The following is a 26,125-nucleotide window of genomic DNA, read 5'->3' as shown; positions in this document are numbered from 1 at the left end:
AGGGGAACTGACTTGCCTCAAGTTACACATCAAGTTGCTAACAAAACCAAAAGTAAAATTCAGACCTGCTCATTCACAGTGCAATGTGAATTTTCTACATAAAAAACTTTCTCCTACCCCGTAATATTCACTACCGAAAGAGAATGACTATTTTATTATTAATATACACTTCAATTCTGTATTCTACCATACTAAAAAAAAAAAAGCAATACACTAAGTAAAGGGAGGAGGCTGGGTAGAAAATGCAAACAAACTGCTAAGACAGTTATACATGAATACTATATGCACATACCACACTTCCTTAATTCTGAGACACATCTGACTTTAAGACATAGTATCCATTTTGTAAACATTTTTTAAAAAATATAGACACTGTAAAATCTTCATTTCAAAAAATATTAAAATGTGAAAACACACCTCTAAAGCAATGAAATATAACGCACCCTATAAGACACAAAAATCACTATCATTTAAGACCCCATGTCACAGGCACAAACACACAGAGCAAGAGTCCCATCTTCTAAAGTAACGAATAGTTACTAAATACCTAAGGCTATGTGGCATTTTTTTCAGTTGTCTGTATTAATAAACAAGTCCTTTTTGCCATACATCTCATATGCATGAGCTCTGGAGTCAGAGAAAGCAAACTGGAATCTCCAGCTCTGCCACTTAGCTCTCTGGCCTTTGGAAAGTTACTAATTTCTCCAAATCTCATTCTCTTCATAAAATAAGATAACCACCTTAGAGAATTGCCTGAGAATTAAATGTAATAATTTATTTAAGGAACATAGTACAGTGCCTAGATGAAATGTTAAGTTTCCTTCCACAATTCCTATGGACCAAATGAAATTAAAACTAAAAACTACGTCCCATTCTTGACTTATAAGATTGGAATAAATCTGTATTAACCCTAGGGCAAATACTACTAATTTGCTTTGGAATAATTACTTGATAAGAAAAGCTTATTTTCTTGAAATTTCTCTTCTTCTTCAAACTGGGAACAGAAAACAATGACAAATTTTAAGTGTTTAAGTTAAACTTGTTATATGTAAACTCAGCACTTTCATGTTGCCTTACTGAACTGAGACTCTAAGCCCAATACAAACCCACTGAAGAGAGGAACTACAAGCCTACGTGTGGGAGGAGAGAAGGGTATAAGGCCAAAAAGACACATTTAAAATGACTCAAAGTACGACTGGTTTGGTTTTTTTAACCTTAAATTCATTTATTAAACAATGTTCAGAAAAGCCAAGACCATATCTCCATGATTCAGGATGCTTTAGTAACCTGATCCCTCAGATTAAGCAAATGTAGTTTCAGGTTGTTTCCAACAATAACAAGTCATTGCCAAGATGGGACTGTGCCTAGCAAAGTGGCTCATATGCAGTAGACACTGAAATAAGACCATCTTCTCTCCTACCCCAAACATAGTACAGACTAGACCACCCACATATTCTCTCACTATTAGTTCATTTTAGTTGAATGATTTTTCCCCACTAATGATAAAAATAACAATGCTTTTTTTTAAACTTGGAAAAATACAAGAAGTACCAGCATTTTTAAACTACCCATGATCTTACCAGCCAATAACTAAAATATTACAAAAGGACATACCAACATCTTTTCTATGAATTTGACCATAATTATGATCATACCAAACTTTAAATTTGTACAGAGCACTTGCCACTAAACACAATTAACTACCAGTCCGTATGTTAGTATCTTCATCATGGCTTTCTTGAGACCAAATTCACATTGTTTTTCCTTACTTAACTCAATGGTTTCTTCTCAATCTTTCCTCTTCTGAGTCTCTACATATTTTGCTGACGATCACTTCCTCTTTCTTAAAACTCTATCCTAAGTTTCCCTAAACAGTATATTCCTCAGTGTCTACAAAAGTCTCTCCAACTAATCTTCTATTTCTTCACTGGCTCTCTTCTGTTAACTCCTGACAATCTCTAAAACATGGCTCAGTCCTGACTTTGAATTTGCTTGTCAACCTTGAATCCCTAGCACTTAATAACACAATGCCTGGCATGAAGCAGATGCTCAATTCACGTTTACTTACTGACTTTGCCAACCCTGACCTGCCACCTACTAGTTGTGTTACCTTGGTTAAATTAAATCTTTCTGAACCTCAGTTCTCTCATTTATAAAGTAGGGATAATCAAAGGAAGATGATGCTTGGAAAGCTCAAAACAGTTTCTGGCACAAAGTTGCACCCAATAAATTTTGCTATTATTATCAACATAATCTAGTACAGGAATCAAAAATATTTATTATTATATACGGTTGAACACCAAATCTACCTCTCAATAACCTAATTTACTTTCACCATATTCCTCTTATCATAACTATCAAAAAACATTTTTGTACTCTTCACTACTTATCTCCAATCCATCATCAACTATTCTAATTTTTCTCTCCTAGCCACCATACAAAACCATCATTTATCAACTAAGCTATAACAACAGACTTAGTTAATTTCTACACCTTTATATCTTCATTCACGGGCTTCCCTGGTGGCGCAGTGGTTAAGAATCCACCTGCCAATGCAGGGGACACATGTTCGAAACCTGGTCCGGGAAGATCCCACATGCTGCGGAGCAACTAAGCCCGTGTGCCTCAAGCAACTACTGAGCCTGCGCTCTAGAGCCCGCGTGCCACAACTACTGAAGCCTGCACACCTATAGCCGGTGCTCCACAACAAGAGAAGCCACCGCAATGAGAAGCCCATGCATCACAAAGAAGAGTAGCCCCAGCGCACCACAACTAGAGAAAGCCTGCGCGCAGCAACGAAGACCCAACTCAGCCAAAAATAAATAAATAAAATTTATTAAAAAAAAAATCTTCATTCAAATCTTCAATCCTCCTTAAAAACCATTTTTAATTTGTCACTCTTGTCCACAGTTGCTTATAACATGTCCATACTACTGGAATGCCATCCTCTTATCTTGCAATAACCCATGTCCCAACTCCTAGTTCAAAAGATGGCTCAACACTCACCTCTTCCAGGAAACTTTCCCTGATTAACTCCACACCACTCAGATTACTTCTCTGCTCCGAGTCGCCTCAGCCCCTCAGCACTTAGGTACTCTGTTATACTAAGAGTAAAATGTGATCAGTGAATAGCATTACCAAGAAATTACTTCCACAAAACTATTTCTACATCCTAAAGAATGGTCCATTACCTATAATGCTTTGTTGATTTGGTTAATTAGGAAACATCCTATATGACAAATGCCCTCTTTGGGTTTTGTCCTTAACACTATGCTACTTCATGTTGGTAAAGAAGCACTTAACTCTTCACAATCCTTTTGTCCTATCCTCAGGCAGAAATAATACCTCAGTTGTATCACCTCCTCCTGTTTAAATCCAATGGAAATGTAGTAATGGACCATTTTCTTTTCTACTATCTTTTCCCTGCCCCCAACCTCTGCCCATACCCCGCAAATAAAACTTCCAAAGCTTTAAACAGAAAGGTAGTAGCAGTGATACCACGTTTTTCTTTCCTGTATGCGAAAAGAACTTTGAACCTATTTAGCTACAAAACTCTTCCCAAGGCTGAAAAATTTCCCAACAAGCATGATGCATAATCAAATTCTACATCAAAATGCTTGATTCTTATAGAGTAAGAGAATTGTACTTATGTTCACTCTTACTTGTGTTACTGTAAGAGATCTTGCATCATTTTTATGACACATAACTGTTGAGAAACTCCCCTGTATTGCAGTTTTCGCAAAGTATCCTGTGATGTTGTCTTTAAACTAACACATTCTACTTTTGTTTGATATAAGAATTAAGCGATTCCTCACTGCCATCCAATCAAAAGCTAACAATATTTGTGCCATGGCTTGTGAGAAGATGAGTTCGTGTGCTGCTGAGGCAAAACAATGAGATGAACTGTCACACGGGTGGGAGATGGGTTGGGGAGGAAGGAGGAGGGTTGGGGAGGGAGGACAATCAATCTCAGCAGTGAGAGTTAACAAGTCTGAGAGTTTGGCCATCGATGAGTAGTGAATGAACCTATGGACCTGGCTGACTGACTCCTACCTGACAAAACCGACAGTTATTCTTGCTGACTTACTCATAAAAGATCCACCTTCAGTTACCATACATAAACCTACCTCGTTTGCTCCTCGTATACTTTCTCCTAACTGGCCACCTAACGCCTTCTAGTCAAACAGCCTCCAACCACACCTCACCTAAAACCTCTGCCTCTCAGTCACCTTCCGGCTTTAGTAAGTGCCTCTTACTCCAGATTCACGTGTCCCAAGCCTGTCCTCCCTTCACTCCCAGCTGATTTCCCCCCAGTCTCAATCAATGCCTACTTCCAAGAGGCCAACCACACGCCCCGGCTCCGCACCTTCTCCCCGGGCACCCTTTTCTGAGCATCACCCTATTCCCATCACTTTCTTCGTCCCCAGACCCAAAATCCTGCCATCACAGGCCTCCTTTCACTGCCACCCTCAGGCGCACAAACCTGCTCCTCCGTTAACTACTCCGCCCCACCTTCGCCACCTCTACGCGGTCTCTCCGCCCCAGGCGGCGCCCCCAGGCTCCGCGTCTGCAAACCAAGCCCCTCCCTATGGCACCGCTCTCAGTCCCGGCTCTCCAGAGGGCGGTGGCCCCGCCAAGCCTCGCAGAGACCATCCGGGCAGAAGCGGGCGCCCCCCGCTCTACGCAGCCGTGGGCGGGGGCGGGGCAGCTGGTATAGCCCCCACCTCGGCCAGGCCTGCCTCCCCGGCTCCCAGAGCCGTGGCCCCGGCCAGGCGAGGAGGGACCCGCAGCCCGCCTCTCCCGCCCGGCGTCCCCGCCTCTCACCTAGACGCAGAGGCTCGGGCCTCGCTTTCCTCCTGGCAGTCCAGAGAGGGCTCTGTCGCCGTCGGCGTTGCGCTCCCTTCACTCGCTCTTCCACCGCCCCCGACCGGCCGCTGAAGAGCGAACGGGCGGTGGCACGCCCATTGGCTGCGGCCCGCGCTCGCGTCAGCCGGCCCCGACACGGACCTCGGAATGTGACTGGCTGACGCGGCGCCTCTTTTCCACGTTTTGTCCTGATTGGCTCCCTCGTGCCCCCTTACTAGGAGGACCGCTCACCCTCCGCCTAGCTTCGGCCTCCCACCCCCTCAACCCCGTTTCCATCCGGGCGGGAGGAGGACGGGAGCGGGCGCGGGTGGGACACGAACGGCCAATGGGAGGGCGGAGAGAGAGCCGGGAGGTGGGCTCTGCTCCCGGCCAGCTCGCGGGGAAAGTTCATCCAATGGTCGCGCGCCCCACACCCCGAGCTCACGAGCGCCCCCGCCGGCAGCTCGCGATCTGGCGGGTCGCGTCCAGGGCCACACCCGGGCTGCCCGTCGCTTGGGAGCGGCGCCCACTGGAAAGGTGGGGAGGATGCGGCGAGGCGGCCGCAGGTGACCGCTGGCAGCCATTGTGGCGTGCTCCCGCGCTGTCTTCGTGAGTCCCGACGCGCCTCTTGGCGGGGCTGGTTTGGGTCGGTGAGAGCGGAACCGTGGCTCTGTGGTCCCCTGGAGCCTCCGCGGGGTGCCCTATAGAGAGGGAGCCTAACGTGCGTCTCGTCCAGCCCCGCGGGACTGTGGGTCAAATATTTCCACTTAACACTGCTTCCAGAGTAATTTCATACAAAATTTATCCATGATGAGAGAAATTAGAATAATGGTTATCTCGCGGGGGGGAGGAGGGGAAATGGAAAGGGCACAAGGGAACCTCACGGAAGCTCGGAGCGTTCTGCCTCTTGATCTGGGTGGTAGTTACCGAGGTGGTGTCTGCCTAGATAAAACTTCACCGAGTCGTACACTTAAGATTAGTTCACTCAACGCACTTTATGTATAATATCTCAATTTTTTAAATGATAAAAGGATTGTGAGAAAAACTCTAATATTACCATAACCTTAGGCTCCATGGGACACCCATGGTATAAACAATCCCACTAGGATTTAGCTATCGTTCAAAAACTAGAAACCAGAGGAAGAAAAAAAGGACTGTGAGAATTTAAAGTGAGTGAAAGCTCCTGGCACGGTGAATAACACTCACAGGTTGGTGCTTTAAGGATGAGCTAAGATGGTTCAGAATGATTTTTCTCTGAGAATTTAGAGCTTGTTTTAGTGCCTGACACTGTCACCAGAACTAAAGCACCCATGGGGTGCTGCACCCAGTTGGAAACTACAGAAGTTTACGGAGCTGCGTACTTTACTTTCATTTGAACACCATGGCTTCTGCCTTGGAGGAGCTCACAGTCCAGCACCAAGTACAGTCACCCTCTGTATCCTGGGGAATTGGTTCCAGGACACACTCCCCCCCCGCCCCCCCGCAAATACCAAAATCCACAGATGTTCATGTTCCTTATGTGAGATGGTGAAGAGTCTTTGTTTCTGAACTTGACATATAAAGTTAGGTAAGATAGTATTTTCCACAGAGCATAGGATATAATAAGGACACAGACATAAACAGATAATTCCACTATAATGCAGGATGAGGGAATACATATAAACAGGATCTTACCCAGCCTAGGGAATTTAGGGGCATCTTCTTAGAAGATGCAGAATTAAGTTAACCACTGCTAACATAACCACTGTGCACATCCTCCCACATTCTTTAAATCATCTCTAGTTAACTTATAATACCTAATACAATGTAAATGCTATGTAAGTAGTTGTAAATACAATGTAAATCCTGGGTAAACAGTTGCTGACAAATAGCAAATTCAAACTTTTGCTTTTTGGAACTTTTCTAGAATTTTTTTCTGAATATTTTCAATCCACAGTTATTTGAATTCACAGATGTGGAACCCACGGATACTGAGGCTGTCGATACAGTCATTCCTGGCAGAGGGCACTGAACACAAAACTAATACAGCTGCCTACCCTCAGGGATGAGTCATCTTCCTAGACTAGGCAAGATGTATGTGTGTCTAAAACCCAGTCCATTAGCAAAATTCTGAAATATCCAGAGTCAGATGAAATACTTCTTAGCTATAAGTCAATAATATTCTTCCCAAAATAGCCACAAGAACTATGGGCCAAATGTTAGCCTGTGGAAGGGCATCAGCAGCAAAACAAGTTAAAGATTACAGGATTCGTGTTTATTAACTCAGTCATTAAGTTGTTCATTTCTGATAAATTCCTTTGTTTAAAGTACTTGTCCCTGAACTAGGCACATAAAGTTAGGTAAGACAGTATTTCCCACAGAGTATAGGGTGTAATAGGGAGGCAGACATAAACAGATAATTCCATTATAATGAAGGATGAGAGAATATATATAAAAAGGATCTAACCCAGCCTAGAGAATTTAGGGGCATCTTCTTAGAAGGTACAGAGCTAAGTTAACCACTGCTAAGGTTTATCACCATACCATAAGCAATTAGGCACTATTTCTGGAGAGTACTTTCATTACAAATTTTTAAATTTTTGTGCAAATACCTTCATTTTTAAAAAATAGTTATATGTAAATATAACAATATAATAGCTATATATAAATATATAAATTAATACTTAGTTCTGAGAAAAACATGTGAAGAAATTAAGTAATTGCTTAATGAATACATTATGACTTTCAAAAATAACTGTAGGGTTGCAAGCTTAAAGGCATTCATTTGATTCAAGTCGATGTGTATGTAACATGTCCCTCCAGCAGAGACCCCCCACAGATGGGCAGCATGCATTCTGGAAGAGGACTTAAAATTAAAACAACGGTTTACTATCCAAGATGGTACAGTCTCATGGGCATGTTGTGTGGCTCATGTCCCTTGCAGTGCACCACCATTTTTACGTGAATTCCAAGTCATATATCTATAAAAAGTGACTAATAGTCTTCACAAAAGGTAATGAAGGATTTTGCCCAGAGTCTAACACTTAAAATATAGTAATACCAAAAAAAAGTAATAATTCATTCAAATGCTTTTCCCATCTCTTTTCAACAAGAGCCCCGAAAATTGGGCTGCCATATATTGGAATCTACTACACTGTAATTTTATTCACGTATGGAACGCCTGTATATACTTTTGATTCTTGCTACAGAAACACAGTTCTGTAAATGAAGGTAAATTATACCATGCCAAAAATGTATTACTATAGTTTACAGCCTAAGGATACCATATATTACTGAGAAAATAAATAGGAATAGACACCAAAAACACATATGTTACTCATAAACTAGTTATATCTATTTGTGCATTCCCTCAGACTTCCATAACTTCTTTAAAAACAGAAGTCAAGTAAGGTCAAGCATTAACTTTTTTATGCAAACAGTACCTCTTCCTGCTCTGAGGAAATACTTTTCTCATGGCATGTATCATTTTCTAACTCATATGATACATTGTTCTGTCAATGTCTCATTAAACATAGTTTTGTTGAGGTTCTTCACTCCATCTTTACAACAACCCTATGCAAATGTTCATCTATTCATCTGAATTTTGTAGAAGAGAAAATTGAGGCTCAATGAGACAAGTAATTTGCCCAAAGTCACACAGCTGTTAGGTGGCAGAAGTGGGATTGAAATCTAGGTCTATTTGATGGCAAATTCCATAATCTTTTTACTATGCCACATTTGCCTCCTCCAAAACAAGATCTGGTCATTTTGCCTTCTCCTCCATACATCTTTGTGTTCCTCACAATGAGTAGCACAGAATCTTACGTATGTTTCTCATGGAACTCATGGTGTTAATAATTCTTTTCACCATGCTTTATCTTTACAGATTTCATGACAAAGGAGAGTGTGAACTATTTAAAAGTAACTACTTCTTTTGACAAAACTAAAGGGAACACAACTTTGTAGTTGCAGTGAAGAGCCCATTACTGCTATCTAGAATGCATCAGAGATGCTCACTTTCATAGCATAGACTGAGCACAGCATAGAAAGAGTTTCAGGCAGCTTTTCTCAAGAGAGCCAAATTTCTAGTGAGTACAGTTACTCTCTGCAATTCATTTGGTGATCTCTACCTTGTTCTGTATTCAATTATGACATCCAGAATTGGTCTGCTTTAAACATATTTTTAAAGCTTGTTATTAAAAAGCAAACAAAAAAATTCTACCAAGTTTCTAACATTTCTGCTAATACATCAATTGTCAGTCTGAACGAGTACACACGGGTTTCTGTGGCTTCATTTCCTCATCTCTAAAAGAAGGGTGAAACTTAATGCCCAGTATCTGTTCTGAGTGTTTTAGAGATCTGTGAAATAAGTTTGGTTTTCACCTGGAGGCGAATCATCTGACCCTCAGTTATTCAACAGCTTTAATCTACGTGGAACAAAAATGGAGCTGCTGTGTTCTTGGCTCTTCTAAAATATTCCTTGTGTCCTGACCACTGACTTTCTGGTTCTTGAAGAGTGGCAGAATATGCCACCCCAAAATATGCCACTTTAGCATAAGGATTATTTTGAGCTAAAGTCACCTAAGAAACAGCAGATGCAAGAAGAGCCTTCTAAGCTCCCCTTTTCTTCCTGCAAACAGGAGATAAAAGCTCCCATGTGAAGGATGCTCTTATACCAGAAGAAAAGAAACATTCTTCAGTGGCAAATCAAAGCCGAGTATCCTGTATACATAGACTTTGTTAAAATAATTCGTATCTTCCTTTAGTCTCCCCATATAATTTACTTTTTCACAATTGCCTTTATTTGTTCAACCTAGTATAAAAGCCTGTAGATTTTGCCATTTCTTTGAGTCTTCATTTAACATAAATGTGTATACAATTCTGTTAATCTGTTTTATGCCAATTTAATTCTCAGGCCCAGCCAAAAAACCTTAAGAAGATAGAGGTAAAATTTTGCCTCCCCTACATTTTCTGGTTATGAGGTTGGGATTTCAATGGTTGGGACACTGAGAGATCCTGGGACAGCTGACAAAAAGCCAGCAGAAGGTAAGAATTCTTACACATCAATCCCTTCCATCTCTGCCTGCATGGCCCAACCAAAGCAAGAATAATGAAAGTCTCTCCTTATCTTTTTCCCTTTCTAAATGTAGCTTGGCAGGAGAAAAAGTATGTAAAACTTAGTTCTTTGAGTTGTGACCTTTGTATTTGGTTCTGAGTACCCATTGGTTATAATCCACAGCCTCCTAGTCTTTGTTTCTTTGTCTCTGTCTTTAGTGGTGCTTGTCATAAGGAGGAAAATCATAAAATGAGCTGCACCATTCATCTTGTTTCACATCTTCAGAGCTTGGCTTTGTGACCAGGGAAAATATTCTCTCTGGTCTCCACCAGCTGGACTGGACAGTACAAGTATTGGCTTGAGTCAGGTAACGAGCCAGACAGGGTGGAAATCAAGACACAGAATGACAAGCAGCATTCTCTTTGTCCATCCTTGCCACCTCTCAGAGAAGTGTGTCTTAAGAGAGATTCCAGTTTGTCTTGAGAGATTCCAGTCCATAAGGAGCCTTGGTTGTCTGACCTTTGTTGTCTTCATAGTGCTAGGAAGCCCTTATCCTAATGTCACCCACCCGATGCCACAAATGAGCTGGTCTATAGCTGGAGACATTTCAAGTTCCTGTAGGAAACAAGAGACACCAGGTTCACAAACACTATTCTTACTGCCTGTGACAGTAAAGCTCTTTGCATTCTTAGGCTAACTCTGGGAATGAACTTTCTGGATTTTGGGAGGGCTGCATCTTTTGTACTCTCTTTGGGGATGCCTCTCATGTCTGTGGCTAAGCCATAAAAGGCTTATTGGTTTTGAGTCATAATTAAAATAGGTATACTCTTGAATATTTGGACTTCTATATCTAAAAGGATTTTTTAGAGAGCTCCCACCCTATACAATTATCCTACTGTTACCTATGGGAAGGTCAAATTGAAAGGAAAAAATTAATAAGATGAAGATAACTCTTGTATAAGTTAGTAAATTTTGTGTTTCTATATTTATACCTAACTCATGGCTAAGGTTTAAAATGAAAACTGTAAGATCTCTTTTTGTATATGTCTCTATATGTCTATGTATATATGTAATATTTTTCTACCTCTGGATGATACTGCCAAAATTACTCTGTAAAAGAGTTCTATTTAATTGGTTTAAAAAAATAAACGCTTATATAAAGTATTCCTAAAAGTCTCAGAAATATAGAAACTAACCCAAATGTTTCTCAGGTTCACAGGATCTGGGATAAAAGCTTGTTTAAGTCACGTCTTCAGAGTTGTCAACAGTAAATATAATGAAGACATAGCACTTATTCTATTTGGGTTTACTAGTCAAATGAATTTATGTTATCTCTACTAGATGTTTAAGATTGTAAAATTTTAAACTCAATTTAAAATCAGGACGTATAGTAAAAATAAATTGCTTGATGCATGTCAAACACAGCAGTACATTAAAAAAGTTGGAGAGGGCTTCCCTGGTGGCGCAGTGGTTGAGAGTCCGCCTGCCGATGCAGGGGACACTGGTTCGTGCCCCGGTCCGGGAAGATCCCACATGCCGCGGAGTGGCTAGGCCCGTGAGCCATGGCCGCTGAGACTGCGTGTCCGTAGCCTGTGCTCTGCAACGGGAGAGGCCACAACAGTGAGAGGCCTGCGTACCACAAAAAAACAAAACAAGCAAACAAAAAAACCCTCACTAAATGCCTGATTGTTCACATCATATAGAGATCTAACTTAGAAGAGCTACTGCTCTCACCTGCACCACTGCCTCCTTAACTAAGACACAACTGTTCAAATAAACTGACCTATTCTCAAGACTAATTCGAGGAGAAACAGAATAATCTGCAAGCTCAGATTCTGCACTATGAATCTTTGGGGTGAAGTTTCACAGGGGAAGAATAAAAAGTGGCAGAATATACCACCCCAAAATATGCTACTGTGACATAAGGATTATTTTGAACTAAAGGCACTTGGAAGAATAGCAGATGCCAAAGCGGCCTTCTAATCTCCCCATTTCTTCCTGAAAACAGGAGATAAAATCTCCCAGGTGAAAGATACCCTTCCTATACCAGAAGAAAGAAACATTCTTCAATGGGGAATCAAAGCTGAGAATCCTGTATAAACAGAACTGTTAATTCTTATCTTCCTTTAACCTCCCCATATAATTTAGTTACTTTCCCACAATTTCCTCTCTTTGTTCAACCTAATGTAAAAGGCTGTAGGTTTTGCCATTTCTTTGCGTCTTCATTTTCTTATCAGAGCCCCCGTGTCACGTAAAACATATAAATTTGTATACATTTCTCCTGTCTTATGTCAGTTTAATTCTCAGGCCCAGCTGAAAACCCCTAAGGAGGTAGAGGTAAAATTTTGCCTTCCCTACATTCTCAAGTGTCTCCTCCAGACCCTGTTTATTGCTAACAGTGTTCTGGTGTTACCCGACTCACAGGTATTGGGAGGAAGAGGAACAGTATTTGTAACATTTCTTTAAATACCATCTGCTGTCTTTTTTCCAAGTGTCACTGTGGAAAGAAGTAACCATCTTGCTGGCCTGTTTCTTCCCACAACTGATTTGGTGGTCATTTGCCCTTCTTTTGTGGGTGGCATTGTCATTGTTTGGAGCTCACTTTGGGGGCAGTAGTAACTCAGTAGAACCCTGAGACCTGGAAATTATTCTTTTTTTCTTTTTCTTTCTTTTTTAGGGATTTACTCTCTTTGCACATTAGTCAGAACTGAGCTGCTTCAGATGCCCAGAAGTGGGAATCACTAGTTCATTATCTGTATTAGAACATCACAGCATGTCCAAGGGGTAAGCCACAGACTCTGACTCCCCTATGTCCTGCTCTCTGGGTGGTGCTTTTTGAGAACTGTGCCTAAAGTCTCTGAGATCAGTATCAGCTCACCCTTGAGCTTCTAGGGAAAGCCCTCTTCCCAGAAACAGTTGAAACAAAGACCTGAACTGGGAGAACCTCAGACAGCAAACCACACCTATGTGTAAAAAAAATCTGTCAGGGTATACACACATGTATGACTCTTAAGGAAATAAAACTTATATTTAACTCAGTTCCTAATCACTTATTCTCCAGATCAGAGAACAGTGCGCAGATTAGGTTCTCCATAAAAAAGCCATTTAACCACTCTGTTATGATATTTATTAGAGCAGCCAATTGTAGGTTTTTTCTAATAAATTAGCCAGTGGTTGGCTTGAGAAGAATAGAGCAGTGATTAACAGTCCTGACTCTGAACACCTGGGTGTAGGATCGAAGCACTACGACTTACTATGTGTGTGACCCTGGGCAAGTTACTTACCCTCTGTGCCTCAGTTCCCTGGGGGTAAATGGAAATGACAGTAATAGCACTTACCTCATAGGGGTGCTATCAAGCTGAATGAGTTAATATTTTTAAGCTTTTTATCACAGTTTCCGGCACATGGTAAGCCTTATCTAAACTCTTACCTTTACGACTGTTAAATCCTAAGGGGGAAAAAATAGAATGAAAGACTTCTCAGAACCAATAATAATGTCTTCTGTTTTTTAAAGGTATACTAACATGCCAAAGACTTTATAGGTATTATTTCTGAACCCTGCAACAGGTAGCTATTGTCTCCATTTTACAGGGAAGAAGTGGAAGACTGGGAAATTTAATTTCATTGCCTAAGAGCACATAGCTGAGTAGTGGAGCTGGGAATTCTAACCAGGTGTGCCTAATTCCAAAGCCTGTGCCCTTCCACTGTGCAACATTGTCTCCTAAAATTTATCTGATCATTCATTGTTTTCATGACTCAACTCTAAACGCTCTGCATTCACTTATATCCACACTATTTCAGAACTGGTCTAAGTCTCACTTTGCCCATCCCCTCTGTCTTTCACAAGTAGGAAAACTTGAGTTCTTAACAAACAAGTGGCTTTCCCAAGACTAATTACTTAATGACTGTTAAGTAGCCATTGAATACCAACTAAACATTTGCCGGTAGGGAAAGGAATGAAGTTATGTATATTGCTTACCACAGTGCCTTTCACATGCAATCAGCACTAGCTAATTTTTATCATTGTTCATTTATTCATTAATTCATTTAGCAAGCATTTGTTAGGCATTTCTGACAAGTCGAACACCTGGGAATACAAAAATTAACAAGATATGATTCCTTTTGAACGTCATACTAGTCTTTCAGTACAGGAGCCATTAACCACATGTGGCTATTGAGCACCTGAAATGTGGCCGGTCTGGAGTGGAATATGTTATAAGTATAAAAAACACGCACAATTTTGAAGACTTAGTACCAAAAAATAAAATACCTCATTAATAAATGTTACATGTTGAAATGATATTTGGGATATATCAGGTTAAATTAAAATATTTAAATTCTTTTAATCTGTTTCTGTTTACATTTTTTAATGTGGCTACTAGAAAAGTTACATGTGGCTTGCATTATATTTCTATTGGACAGCATTGGTCAAGATAGCAAAAAAGATGAACACAACAGAATGTAGGTCCAATGAGAAGAGTCACTAGAACATCTGTGGGAGCACAGAGGAGAAACTGCCCAGGAGTCAAAGTTTTCACAGAGGAGGTAATATTTGACTTGAATTCTGAAGGATAAGTAAGAATATTGTCAGGTGAGTATTTTCTAGGCAGAAGATGAGCATGTAGAATGTCACATAAACATGAGAGAATAACCCACACGTTTTCAATTTGGGGATGGAAGAATGAGAAAGGAAGAGAGGAGATTTAGATGTCCATAACTTGGGCAATGGTAGTGGGAATTCATAAGACAGGGCCACAAAAGATATCTCAGAAGTAGAACTGACAGGACCTGGTAATTCATGTCAGGGAAGCAACAAAAAGAGAGGGATCAAGAGAGATGCCCGGTTGTATTTGTACATGGCTATGTAGTGACATCTCCTTCTGTTCATTCACAAAATATTTATTGAAGGCTTACTTATGTGCCAAGTAGTAGGTGGTAGTGCTTAATGGGCTCCTGGTACAATGTCTTAACGTTATGTGATTATAGGGATCAGAAAAGAAAGTATTAAATCCACATTTAATTACTGGCCCACTAACGAAACTTTTATTTCTGTGGAATAATCTTATTTTCAGGGACATTAAATGGGCAAAGGTCTTGTGCTAAGGTGAGAGTGGCAGTTCCTCCTCTAATGAGATAGAGCAGGAATCTGATCCCTGAGGGGAGAGATCAATCCACAGACTGGCAGGTATGAAGTCTGATAATATAAAGTTTAAGAAAAGATGTGAAGAAACAGGAGCTCCTTCATAAACTGCTTGCAGATTAGTACGTTGCGTTTAGAAAAGCAGTTTGGCGGTTTGCAGTAAAACTGAAAATGTACTTTTTGTAGAACTTGGCCATTGGATTTCTGTATCCCTGAGCACTGTTCTGCAAAGCAAGGCTCTACCACCCCAGGCATGTGTGGGAAGAAAATGTGAGAACTTCTATAGATGTGTTTTTAAAATATGTATATATACAGAAATGAAAAAGAAATTGAACTTTACTAAAATTTATTATAAGGATTGAAGCTTGCGCCTTTATTCAATCTGTATGTCAGATATCATATGGATGCTGACAACTCCCAAATTTAAACATCCAGGCTTATCCTGTCCCCTGAACGTTGCCTACTAAGTATCTTCACTTGGAAATATGTGAGTACGTTGAAAAGGTGGAGAGACTAGGCAGTTAATTGATCATTCATTGATAAAATAAATGAATCAAGAGATAGTGGTATATGCTTATTCTTTAGGTTTATCAAGGTAAGTGACAGAATTCCATCTTGAGGTGCTAGAAGCAAACCTTTCTTCAGTACCATTCCCTGGAGGTGCTGTTCTCTTCCCTCTGACAATGAGAGTGGGCCTTCCGCATTACTGGCACTGGTGCAAGAACAGCATAACAATGGAGTAGGGTGTGGGATGGTTGAGGAGCAGGGAGAATAGGGACTGACCAAAGGCTGAAACAGGAGGCAAGAAATTAGTGTACAAAGAACCTAAAGAAAGTTATATGGAAAAGGGTGAGGCATTATTTCAGGGAGTGGGAGAATTAGGGTCTGAAGCTGTATTGGGATGGAGTTTACCCTTTCTCATTCCTTCTCCTTCTCATAAAATCCCAACTTGGGCCGTTCCCAGTCCAGTCAGCCTTTCTTGACCATGAGGGTAGTATAAAAGTTAGGAAGGAGGTGATGCAGAAGGACATGGTGTTGACTAATATCGTGGCAACAGCGGGTTGGGCTTTTTTTCCCCCTTCCTTGCTTGCTTTCGCCTTCACCTCACCTACTGTGAGCACAGTATGGAACGGGGGACCAGAATGAAGAGGAAACTGAGTCAAGGCCCTGGGACCCTGGCAAGGATCAGCTCCCAGAGAGAAGAATGAGGGGGGTTAACTGCTCATCCACAATGTAAAGGGAAGGAAATTTCCCACTCTTTACCCAATCCTGTGAGAGAAATATACAGAAGTCAGGCATTTCAAGGTCCAGGCTTGTCTGTAGTAATAAGACAAAAATTCTCTCAGTCAAAAATCACCCCATCCATTTCTCAAAGTTAAGTGTGTATTTACTGTAGGAAACACACACACACAAAATTATATGTAATCAAGTTTGAATAATGAAAAGGAAACAAATATTCAGCAACTTTACTTTTCATTGCGGGTTACACAAGAAGATGCTCTGCATGCCTCTGCTTGATTCACTAACACATTTCTGTTTTTAGTATAGGGTTTGGTGAACTTTGAGTGGAAAGAAAAGCTCTCAATTACAATAGTTACTAAAAATTATTGACAACCAGGTTAGAGTCATGTGGGCCAGAAGAACTTGATGTTCAAGGCAAAGTTTTAGAATGGATAAAAAAGCGAGAAAGAGGAATGACTTCATACTTGAAATACAAATGACATGAGTACTTCTCTCTTCATCTCTGTAAAGGAAAGTGGCAATTCAGGTTACATAGGCCTTCAAACGTAGAATGGTAAGGAAAAGCACAAGTAATGTACACAGAGATTAAAGAAAAATTAGTTATACAGGAGGGAGAGAATCAAGTTCTTTTCTTTCAGCACAGTAAAAACCTGGTAGAGGCTGTATTCTAGAGTCATTGTTTATTGGTGTTGTGCCCTAATTTTTCTAGGATACAGCCACAATATTTACTTAGTAAAAATATCAAGGGAGCTGAGGGAATCTCACTTTTTAAACTGGTATTCATGTTATTCAAGAAAGTAAAAGGGATGCCAAGATATCAGAAATACCTTGTATATAGCTGGTATGGTGTTCCTGGAGGTATCACTGGGAGAGCTGACTATTGGGAGGCCTAATGGGCTGGAACAACGACGTGGATAAAGGGGTGCTGGGAGTGGGGGTGGGGAGGAATTGGGGAGGGAACCCACCAGACTGTAAGGTCTGAATTTGAGGCTTGCTAGTCCAGAAAATAGACTTTGGACCCTAGAATGAACAGGTTCTCAGTGAGAGATTCATAACAGAATCTTCTGAGTTGGTGCAATTAGCTTGAATGCTGGATGATTGATTTATAGTAAGGGGATATGTCTTTCTAGTGACATTATGCTCCTGTGCCCTCTTCACTGCATTCCTTTCCCAGGACCACAGTCCCTTGTAGGCTGAATCAACATTCCGAAAGTTGTTGAATAAGCAGGGAATTCCAGTCAAAGCATATAGTTAGACCTGAGGCATATTTCAGCCAGCTCAGACCTGGGGAAGTATTCTTGACCCACAGAAGAACGTTTTTCTTGTACTAGGCACTCTGTCAGAATTTGCTTTTCAGAACCACCTTATACTTTTTGAATAATTTTAGATTTACTAAAAAGTTGCAAAGGTAGTATCAAGAGTTCCCTTGTACCCTTCACCCAGCTTCCCCTACTGTTAACATCTTAACACAAACACAGTACAGTTGTCAAAACTAAGAAATTAACATAGTTATAATACCATTAACCTTGCACTTTATTCTTATTTTACCAGTTTTTCCGCTAATGTCCTTTTCCTATTTGAGGAGCCTACCTGGTATCCCATACTGCATTTAGTCATCACGGTTCCTTAATCCCCTCCAGTCTTTGACAGTTTCTCAGTCTCTTTGTTCTTTATGACTTTGACAGTTTTGATGAGAGCTGGTCAGATACTTTGAGAATGTCCTTCAATTTGGGTTTTTCTCCTGATTATATGAGAGTTATGAGTTTTGGGGGAAATTACCACAAAGGTGAAGTACCTTCTCTGCACATCATGTATCAGGAGGTATGTGATATCAAAATGATTTATTACTGATTATGTTAACCTTATTGAGTTGGTTAAGGTAGTACCTGCCAGTTTTCTCCATTGAAAGTTACTATTTTTCTTTCCCATACTTTCCTTGGAAGCAAGTCACTAAATCCAGCCCACACTCAAGGAGAGGGGAATTATCTCTACTTCCTGGAGGAGGAAGTATCTACAAATATTGTTTTGAATTCTTCTGTAAGAAAAATTTGTTCTTTCTTCAGCACTAACCTATCTACTTATTTATTCAATTGTTTATATCAGTATAGGTTCATGGATATTTTATTCTTTGGGTCATAATAGAGTACTGTCATTATTTTGTTGCTCAAATAGTTCCAGCTTTGGCCAAATTTTTCTAGCTTTGAGAGCTATTTCAGGTTGCCTCCAGTATCCTTTTATTGGAGAATTATACTTAGAAACCAAGGTTTGGGTCCTGGGTGTGCTCACTGCTACTGAGTTGCCACTGTTTCTCAGCCCACTCAGTGAACAAAGCTAGTAAACGTGTGTGTGTGTATGTATGTGTGTACATGTAGATACTAACCCATGTAAACACACATATATATGTTTCTGTATCTGTCTACATATATCTTAAAATAAACATGAGTTCATACATCCCCAACTCTAATACAGCACTATAGGATTAACTCTAGCCTCTTTCTCTGTAATTAATTTTTTAACTATTATCTGACAGTTGGAAATCTGCCTCCTATTATCTACAACTTATTTAATTCTTCTACCCTAGTATATATATAAAGCAGTTTCAGAAATGCTAACTCATGTCACTAGTTTTGTCTTTAGCCTTAAAGTATCCAGTCAAAACATGGTTTTCCAAAGTTACTTGTTAGCTCCTGTTTTCCTCACTTCCTTCAGTCAAGTTATATTATACATTTGTAATACAATTATGTTCATTAGTCATTGTCTGCATTCCATCCTGGGATCCCTGGGCATCCTGGTTGGTATTTTTGAAATTTGCATGCAGAAATTCACTATTTGTGATGCATAATTCTATGGGTTGTGACAAAGATATAAGTCATCTGTCTAAAACTACAGTATCACATAGAGTATTTCCATCACCCTATAAATTCCCCTGTGCAGCCTATTTGTAGTCTGAACTGCTTTAAAATACTAGTTTTTCCTATTAATTGATTTATTCACTTTAACTATGTAGCTGTTCTCAGGGCCTAGGAGACATTTTGCTGGCTTCTTATATGTGTTGAGTTGATAGGTTTAGGATTCAAAGAGCAGCATTCTTTCTCATTTCTAAAATTTTAGAAGGCCCCTCACTGCTGCTCACTCCACTGCCAGGAATTAACTAAATAGCTCACCCATAAAATTATAATGACCGAAAAATTGCTTCTGAAAGACTCATTTGGGACTGAACGATGAGACCGTTCCATCCCCCCACTTTGCAATATCATATCAGAGTAAGATATAGAAAACTTTGTTGGAAAGCAAAGATTTATATTTAATCTATTATTTGCAGTTGGTGAGGACTGAGTATTTGTGTAATGAGTAACTCCCAGGGCAGTTGGTAAGGGTGCTGCTTTTTCAGACATGAGAACCCAGCCTTCAAATGTCAAAAATGGTCCACTCAGTTTAGATGTCTGTCTATAGTGGCTTCTTGACCTTTCTTGGCCAGTCTCATACCCTTCTAGAGTTTTCTGAGAATATGGTGAAAACTATGGACTCATCACCCAGAAAAATGAACACACATCAACTCAAAATGCTGTATGTAATTAGACTGTTTCATGGACCTCCTCCCCCCACCTGAAGATGGGAGACCCTCTAGAGGTCCATGGATTCCAGATTAAGAATCTTTATCTAAATACTAGTAAGGCAAATTGATGAATACAAGGGATTTGTTGTTAATTAATGAGTGTATTCTACTGTAGAGTTAAATGTACATGTGTACATTGTGATGGTTAATTTTATCTGTCAACTTGATTAGATTACATGCGTAGTTGTTTGGTCAAACAACAGACTAGATGTTCTGTAAGGGTTGTTGTTTTTTAACATGTGATTAACATTTAAATCAGTGCAATTTGAATAATATGATGGGGCCTCATTCAATCAGTTCAAGGCCTTAAGAGCAAAGACTGAGGTTTCCTGAAAAAGGAATTCTCACAACTGCAACATAGAAGCCTTACCTGAGTTCGTAGCCTGCAGCCCTACAGAGTTCTCAATACTGCAACATCAACCTGAATTGCCAGGCTGCTAGCCAGCCCTACAGATTTCAAACTTGCCAGCCCTCCCAACTGTATGAGACAATTCCTTAAAACACACACACACACACACACACCACCTCACATATATAAAATCTCCTATTGGATCTGTTTCTCTGGAGAACCTTAAATAATACATACATCAAACTGTAACAAATACACAGTGAATTCCCATAGAAATGTCCAGTTTTCTTACTATGAAAAATGATGAAAACTCTTAATTAGTTTTTAGCTAGGTATTGCCTCTGTTTTGATCCAGTTTTGATTCCTCTTGTCTTTGCATTGTCCAAGTCTTGTAGATGATCTTTGCTTTGTCTCATGCTGTTCTTATTGTACGTCAGCCTGTACTTGGATGCTCTAATGCTGCTGTAACAAATTATCCCAAACTTAGTGGCCTAAAACAACTTAAATTTATTATCTTATAGTTCTAGAGATCAAGTCTAAAATGGGTGTCAGCAGGGCTACATTCCTTCTGGAGGCTCCAACGGAGAATCCATTTCCTTTCCTTTTCTAGTTTGGGGAGGCCATCTGCATTCCTTGGCTATGGCATCACTTCAACTCTGCTTCTGTTGTCACATTTCTTATTCTGACTCTGACCCTCCTGCCTCCCTTTTGTAAGAACTTTTGTGATTACACTAGGCCTCAGAGGATAATCAAAAAATATTTGATTTTTTTATTATTTCATGACAATTTTTTTATTATTTCATGACAATTTATTCATATCTTAACCCCTTTTGCATGTAACATTTACAGATTCCAGGGGTTAGGACATGGGTATCTTTGAGGACTTATTATTCTGTCTACCATAGATGTCCTTTTTTCTAATTTATTCTGTTTTACTTAACCTTTACTTTTGTTCATAAAGTTATTTACAAAGTTCACATTAAGGACTGTTTTGATTAGTTTATTTTCATAGGTTTATTCTTCTTATACTCTGCGGAAGTATTTTTCACTTGTTAAACCCCAATTACTTTTCTCTTTTTCTGACTGCATGATTTTGAAGCATTTGTCTCGATATATCTAAGACCTCTACATTCTCTCTGAGTTCTATTTTGTCCTTTGTATGGCAAAGGAAGGACAATTTAACAACCCTTTTGGTGAGAAAAATAAATTATTCATTAGTATTCTAACTGAAAATGGGTTTCCTTCCACTAGACAATGGTGTATAGTTAGGTAGTGCACATACTCCACTACTATTCTCCCCCTATATCCTTGCCAATATTGGTTTTGGTTTGATTTTGGTTTGAAGTTGTAACAACCAAAACTGTTCACAGATATTGCCAAATGTCCCCTGGAGGTCAAAATCACCCTCAGTTGAGAATCACTGTCTTAGACCAATCATGACAATCCAGTTCTCCTTTTTCAGTGACTTATTTACAGAAGAGCATATGATCAAGTTCTGGAAAAAAGAAAGGAGAAGTCCGTTTAGGGGTTGGGGTGGAAGGGAGAGAGGTTCTTAGGAAAAGTTTCTTTTCTGAAAAAAAGAGAGATAAAAAATGATAAGGCCCTTTTAGCCCATCCCCTTCCTTGTTGCCTGGGATGCTGGTGTGTATAAACTTGAATCTTGGAGCTGTGGCAGCCATCCTATGATTTTGAGGTATGGCAGAACAGAAAAATGGGAAGAGATTATATCCTCAAGGACATAGTTAAACTGCAGAAATAACCTTGGAGCTGACTACCTCTAGATACTAGACATGCCAGATAACAGAAAGTATTTATTGTTTAAAACATTGTTAGTTAGAGCTTCTGTTATTTGCAGGCAAAAGCATCCTAACTGATAGGATTAAAACATGACAGAAATAAGGATATGCATTAAACATTCTCTGCCCCTGCAAAATACCCAAATGGTGAAAGTTTAGATGAGTGTGGGATGTTAAGGAAGAAACATCTGGAACTATTTAAATACTTTGCGGAATAAAAATGTTCATAAGTACACCTAAGGAAAATTTAATAAGAATTTCCGTCCAATAAAGCAAGAGCTCAAATACCAGATAAAATGAGACCAGGAGATGGAAAGGGAAATTTCAGAGTTGCAAAACCAATTCAAGGACCAAAATAAAACTAACTTTCTCTAACAAATTAATATGAAATAGGAAGAAATAGAATGGGCACAACTGAAAAGAGATTTCTAACACAAAAGAAAGCCTGGTTGATCACTTATAAGAGAAGAAAACAAAGGTGAAAGCAATTAGAAGTAAGACATTGCAGAGGACAAACATTATCCAACATAAGACTAATTATTATCCCTAGAAGAGTGAGCTTAAAAAATGCAGAGTGGATATATGTATACGTATAACTGATTCACTTTACTATATAGCAGAAAGTAACACAACATTGTAAATAAATGATACTCCAATAAAAAATTTTAAAAAAGAGGTCTAAATAGAGGTGACCAAAAAATGCAGCAAAAAAAAGTATTAAAAGAAACTGAAACTGTAAATTAAAGGGCTGATTTTGATCATTCCAGAATGATCTACCTGAGATGAAACATGTCAAATTAAGTTGAATTTCAAGGATTAAAGAATGTTCTTTAAGCATCAACCCAGAAAAAGAAGGTCATCTATAAGAGGGGGCAATGGGATTATCCTTTGACTCTTCCACAACAGTATTCATGCCAGAAAATAATAGAACAATCTCTAATAAGTTAAAATGTGAGACAAGAATACTACACATGTAAGGAAGCATATTAACATCCCTAAGCAGAAAGGAACTCAGGAATCACATTGCCCAGGAGTCCTAGCACAAAACTACTTAAAAAAAAAAATCCATATATCCATGAGATTTAAGTATACAGAAGGTAAAGTAAGAGGATTGGTGGTAAACAATGAATACATTTAAATATGGAGTTAAATAACTGTGATATAGAGCATGGTCTGAAATGGTGTTCACTGAATACTTCTGATGATTATTTCTGGAGGATAGTATTTTTATTTCTTTTTACTTTCTTACTAATATGTTGCTGTGCTTCTTGAATGCTTTTCAAAGAGTGTACTTTATTTGCCTTTTCACCAACACAGAAGTCATTGGTTTAAAAATAAATTTGTGATATAGATTAAGTAAATTATCTCTAGGAATTTTAGGAGGGGGTAAACTTAATCTGGGACAAAACTTGTTGGCTTGATTTTTGTCTTTTAAATATTTAGTATCTTGTTCGTAATAGTCTATCTTGGTATGTAATATTTTGTATTCTAAGGGTAGAATTATGCAGCACAAAACAGTCTTTCATTTTCTTGGCTTTAGTTGCATTACTAAAGTCCTTTCCAAACTTCAAAAAAATGGAGGAGGAGGGAAAACTTCCTGACTAATTCTATGAGGCCAGTGTTTACCCCAATGCCAAAACCAGACAAAGGCGTCACAAGGAAAATGACAAAACCAAACTACAGACCAACATCCCTGTGAATATAGTCACAAAAATCCTCAGCAAAATAATAGCTGCATATTTATTCATTTGCAGACCACGTCTAGCAACGTATAAAAAAGGATTATATACCATGATCAACTGGGACTTATCCCAAGAATGCAATGTTGGTTTAACATACAAAAATCAAGCAATGTAATACACCACGTTAATAGAATAAAGTTTAAAAATCATATAATCTCAATATTTCTGATAAAAACATTCAACAAACTAAGAATAGAAGGCAACTTCCTCAATCTGATAAAGGGCATCTGTGAAAAAACCACAGCTAACATCATACTTAATGGTGAAAGTTTTAAAGCTTCCCCCTAAGATCAGGAACAAGACAAGGATGTTTGCTCTTGCCGCTTCTATTCAACATTGTGCTGGAGAGTCTGGTCAGTGCAATTAGGCAAAAAGAAAAAAAAAGAAAAGCCCCATTCAGACTGGAAAGGAAGAAGTAAAACTACTTCTACTTGTAGATGACATAATCTTGTACATAGGAAATCCCAAGACTCCATTAAGACCATTAAAACTAAGAAATAAATTTACTCACTGAAGTTGCAAAATAGAAGCTCAATATACAAATATCAATTGTACCTAGGTACACCAGTAAACAACAGTAAGAAAATAAGATTGAGAAAACAATTCCATTTTCAATAGCATCAGACAAATAAAATATTTAGAAATAATTTTTTTAATTGTTGTTAAAATTTTTGAAAAAAATTAAAGACGACCTAAATAAATGTGAAGACATGGTCAGATTGGAAAAATTAATATTGTTAAAATGGCAATATACCCCAAGTTGATCTACAGATCCAGTGCAATCACTATCAAAATACCAACAGCTTTTCTTTTGATCCTAAAATTCACATGGAATAGCAAGGGATTTGAAATAGTGAAAGTAATCTTGAAAAAGATCAAAGTTGGAGGACACACAATTCTTGATTTCAAAACTTATTACAAAACTACAATCATCAAGGCATTGTGGTACTGACATAAAGATAGCAATATAGATTAATGGAATCAAGTTGACAGTCCAGAAATAAACCCTTATATTTACAGTCATTTGATTTCAACAAGGATACCAAAACAACTCAATGGGGAAAAGAATAATCTTTTCCACAAATGACACGGGGACAGCAAGATATCCACGGGGACAGCAAGATATCCACGTGCAAAATGACACGGGGACAGCAAGATATCCACGGGGAAAGCAAGATATCCACGTGCAAAATGACACGGAGACAGCAACAAATCCACATGAATTTGTACCCCCTACCTCACACCATATAAAAAAATTAACTCAAAATGAATCAAATAACTAAATGTAAAAATTTAAACTATAAAACTGTTAGAAGAAAGCATGAGTATAAGGTTTTGTAACCTTGGATTAACCAATGATTTCTTAAATATGCCACCAAATATGGGAATGCAAATTGATACAGCCACTATGGAGAACAGTATGGAGGTTCCTTAAAAAACTAAAAATAGATCTACCATATGACCCAGCAATCCCACAACTGGGCATACGCCCTAAGAAAACCATAATTGAAAAAGAGTCATGTACCACAATGTTCATTGCAGCTCTATTTACAATAGCCAGGACATGGAAGTAACCTAAGTGTCCATCGACAGATGAATGGATAAAGAAGATGTGGCACATATATACAATGGAATATTACTCAGCCATAAAAAGAAACGAAATTGAGTTATTTGTAGTGAGGTGGATGGACCTAGAGTCTGTCATACAGAGTGAAGTAAGTCAGAAAGAGAAAAACAAATACTGTATGCTAACACATATATATGGAATCTAAGAGAAAAAAAAAAAGGTCATGAAGAACCTAGGGGTAAGATGGGAATAAAGACAGAGACCTACTAGAGAATGGACTTGAGGATATGGGGAGGGGGAAGGGTAAGCTGTGACAGAGTGAGAGAGTGGCATGGACATATATACACTACCAAACGTAAAATAGATAGCTAATGGGGGGCGGCCGCATAGCACAGGGAGATGAGCTCGGTGCTTTGTGACCACCTAGAGGGGTGGGACAGGGAGGGTGGGAGGGAGGGAGATGCAAGAGGGAAGAGATATGGGAACATATGTATATGTATAACTGATTCACTTTGTTATAAAGCAGAAACTAACACACCATTGTAAAGCAATTATACTCCAATAAAGATGTTAAAAAAAAAGATGTGGCACATATATACAATGGAATATTACTCAGCCATAAAAAGAAACAAAATTGAGTTATTTGCAGTGAGGTGGATGGACCTAGACACTGTCAGTGAAGTAAGTCAGAAAGAGGAAAACAGATACCGTATGCTAACACACATATATGGAATCTAAAAAAAAAAAATGGTTCTGAAGAACCTAGGGGCAGGACAGGAATAAAGACGCAGAG

At 39.1% G+C, this 26,125-nt stretch overlaps 2 protein-coding genes across 5 annotated transcripts in view; one reads left to right on the top strand and one right to left on the bottom strand.

The window, feature by feature from the left end:
- Nucleotides 1–4,951, bottom strand: part of FAR1 (fatty acyl-CoA reductase 1) — a 91,921-nt gene extending 86,970 nt beyond the window's left edge. For 2 of the 4 annotated variants that reach the window (XR_003791495.1, XM_029208630.1), the window contains exons 1-2: nucleotides 4,825–4,916; nucleotides 3,007–3,104 (exon numbers count right to left, since the gene is read on the bottom strand). The gene's annotated coding sequence lies outside the window, so the exon portion shown is untranslated. Of the gene's footprint in view, nucleotides 1–3,006; nucleotides 3,105–4,483; nucleotides 4,577–4,824 lie in introns of those variants that run through there. The other 2 variants (XM_029208631.1, XM_029208629.1) reach the window with 2 other exon arrangements.
- Nucleotides 4,952–5,404: 453 nt separating this feature from the next.
- Nucleotides 5,405–26,125, top strand: part of PTH (parathyroid hormone) — a 133,088-nt gene continuing 112,367 nt past the window's right edge. The window contains exons 1-2 of the mRNA XM_029208635.1: nucleotides 5,405–5,454; nucleotides 9,740–9,870. Of these exons, the coding sequence (XP_029064468.1) occupies nucleotides 9,819–9,870 (52 nt within the window). The 5' untranslated portion in view covers nucleotides 5,405–5,454; nucleotides 9,740–9,818. The remainder of the gene's footprint in view (nucleotides 5,455–9,739; nucleotides 9,871–26,125) is intronic.

The sequence above is a fragment of the Monodon monoceros genome, unplaced genomic scaffold, assembly GCF_005190385.1.
Source record: "Monodon monoceros isolate NGI ecotype Baffin Bay Population unplaced genomic scaffold, NGI_Narwhal_1 Super_Scaffold_7, whole genome shotgun sequence".
NCBI lineage: Eukaryota > Metazoa > Chordata > Mammalia > Artiodactyla > Monodontidae > Monodon > Monodon monoceros.
The sequence above is the reverse complement of the archived record's forward strand: the minus strand, read 5'-3'. Positions and strand labels throughout refer to the sequence as shown.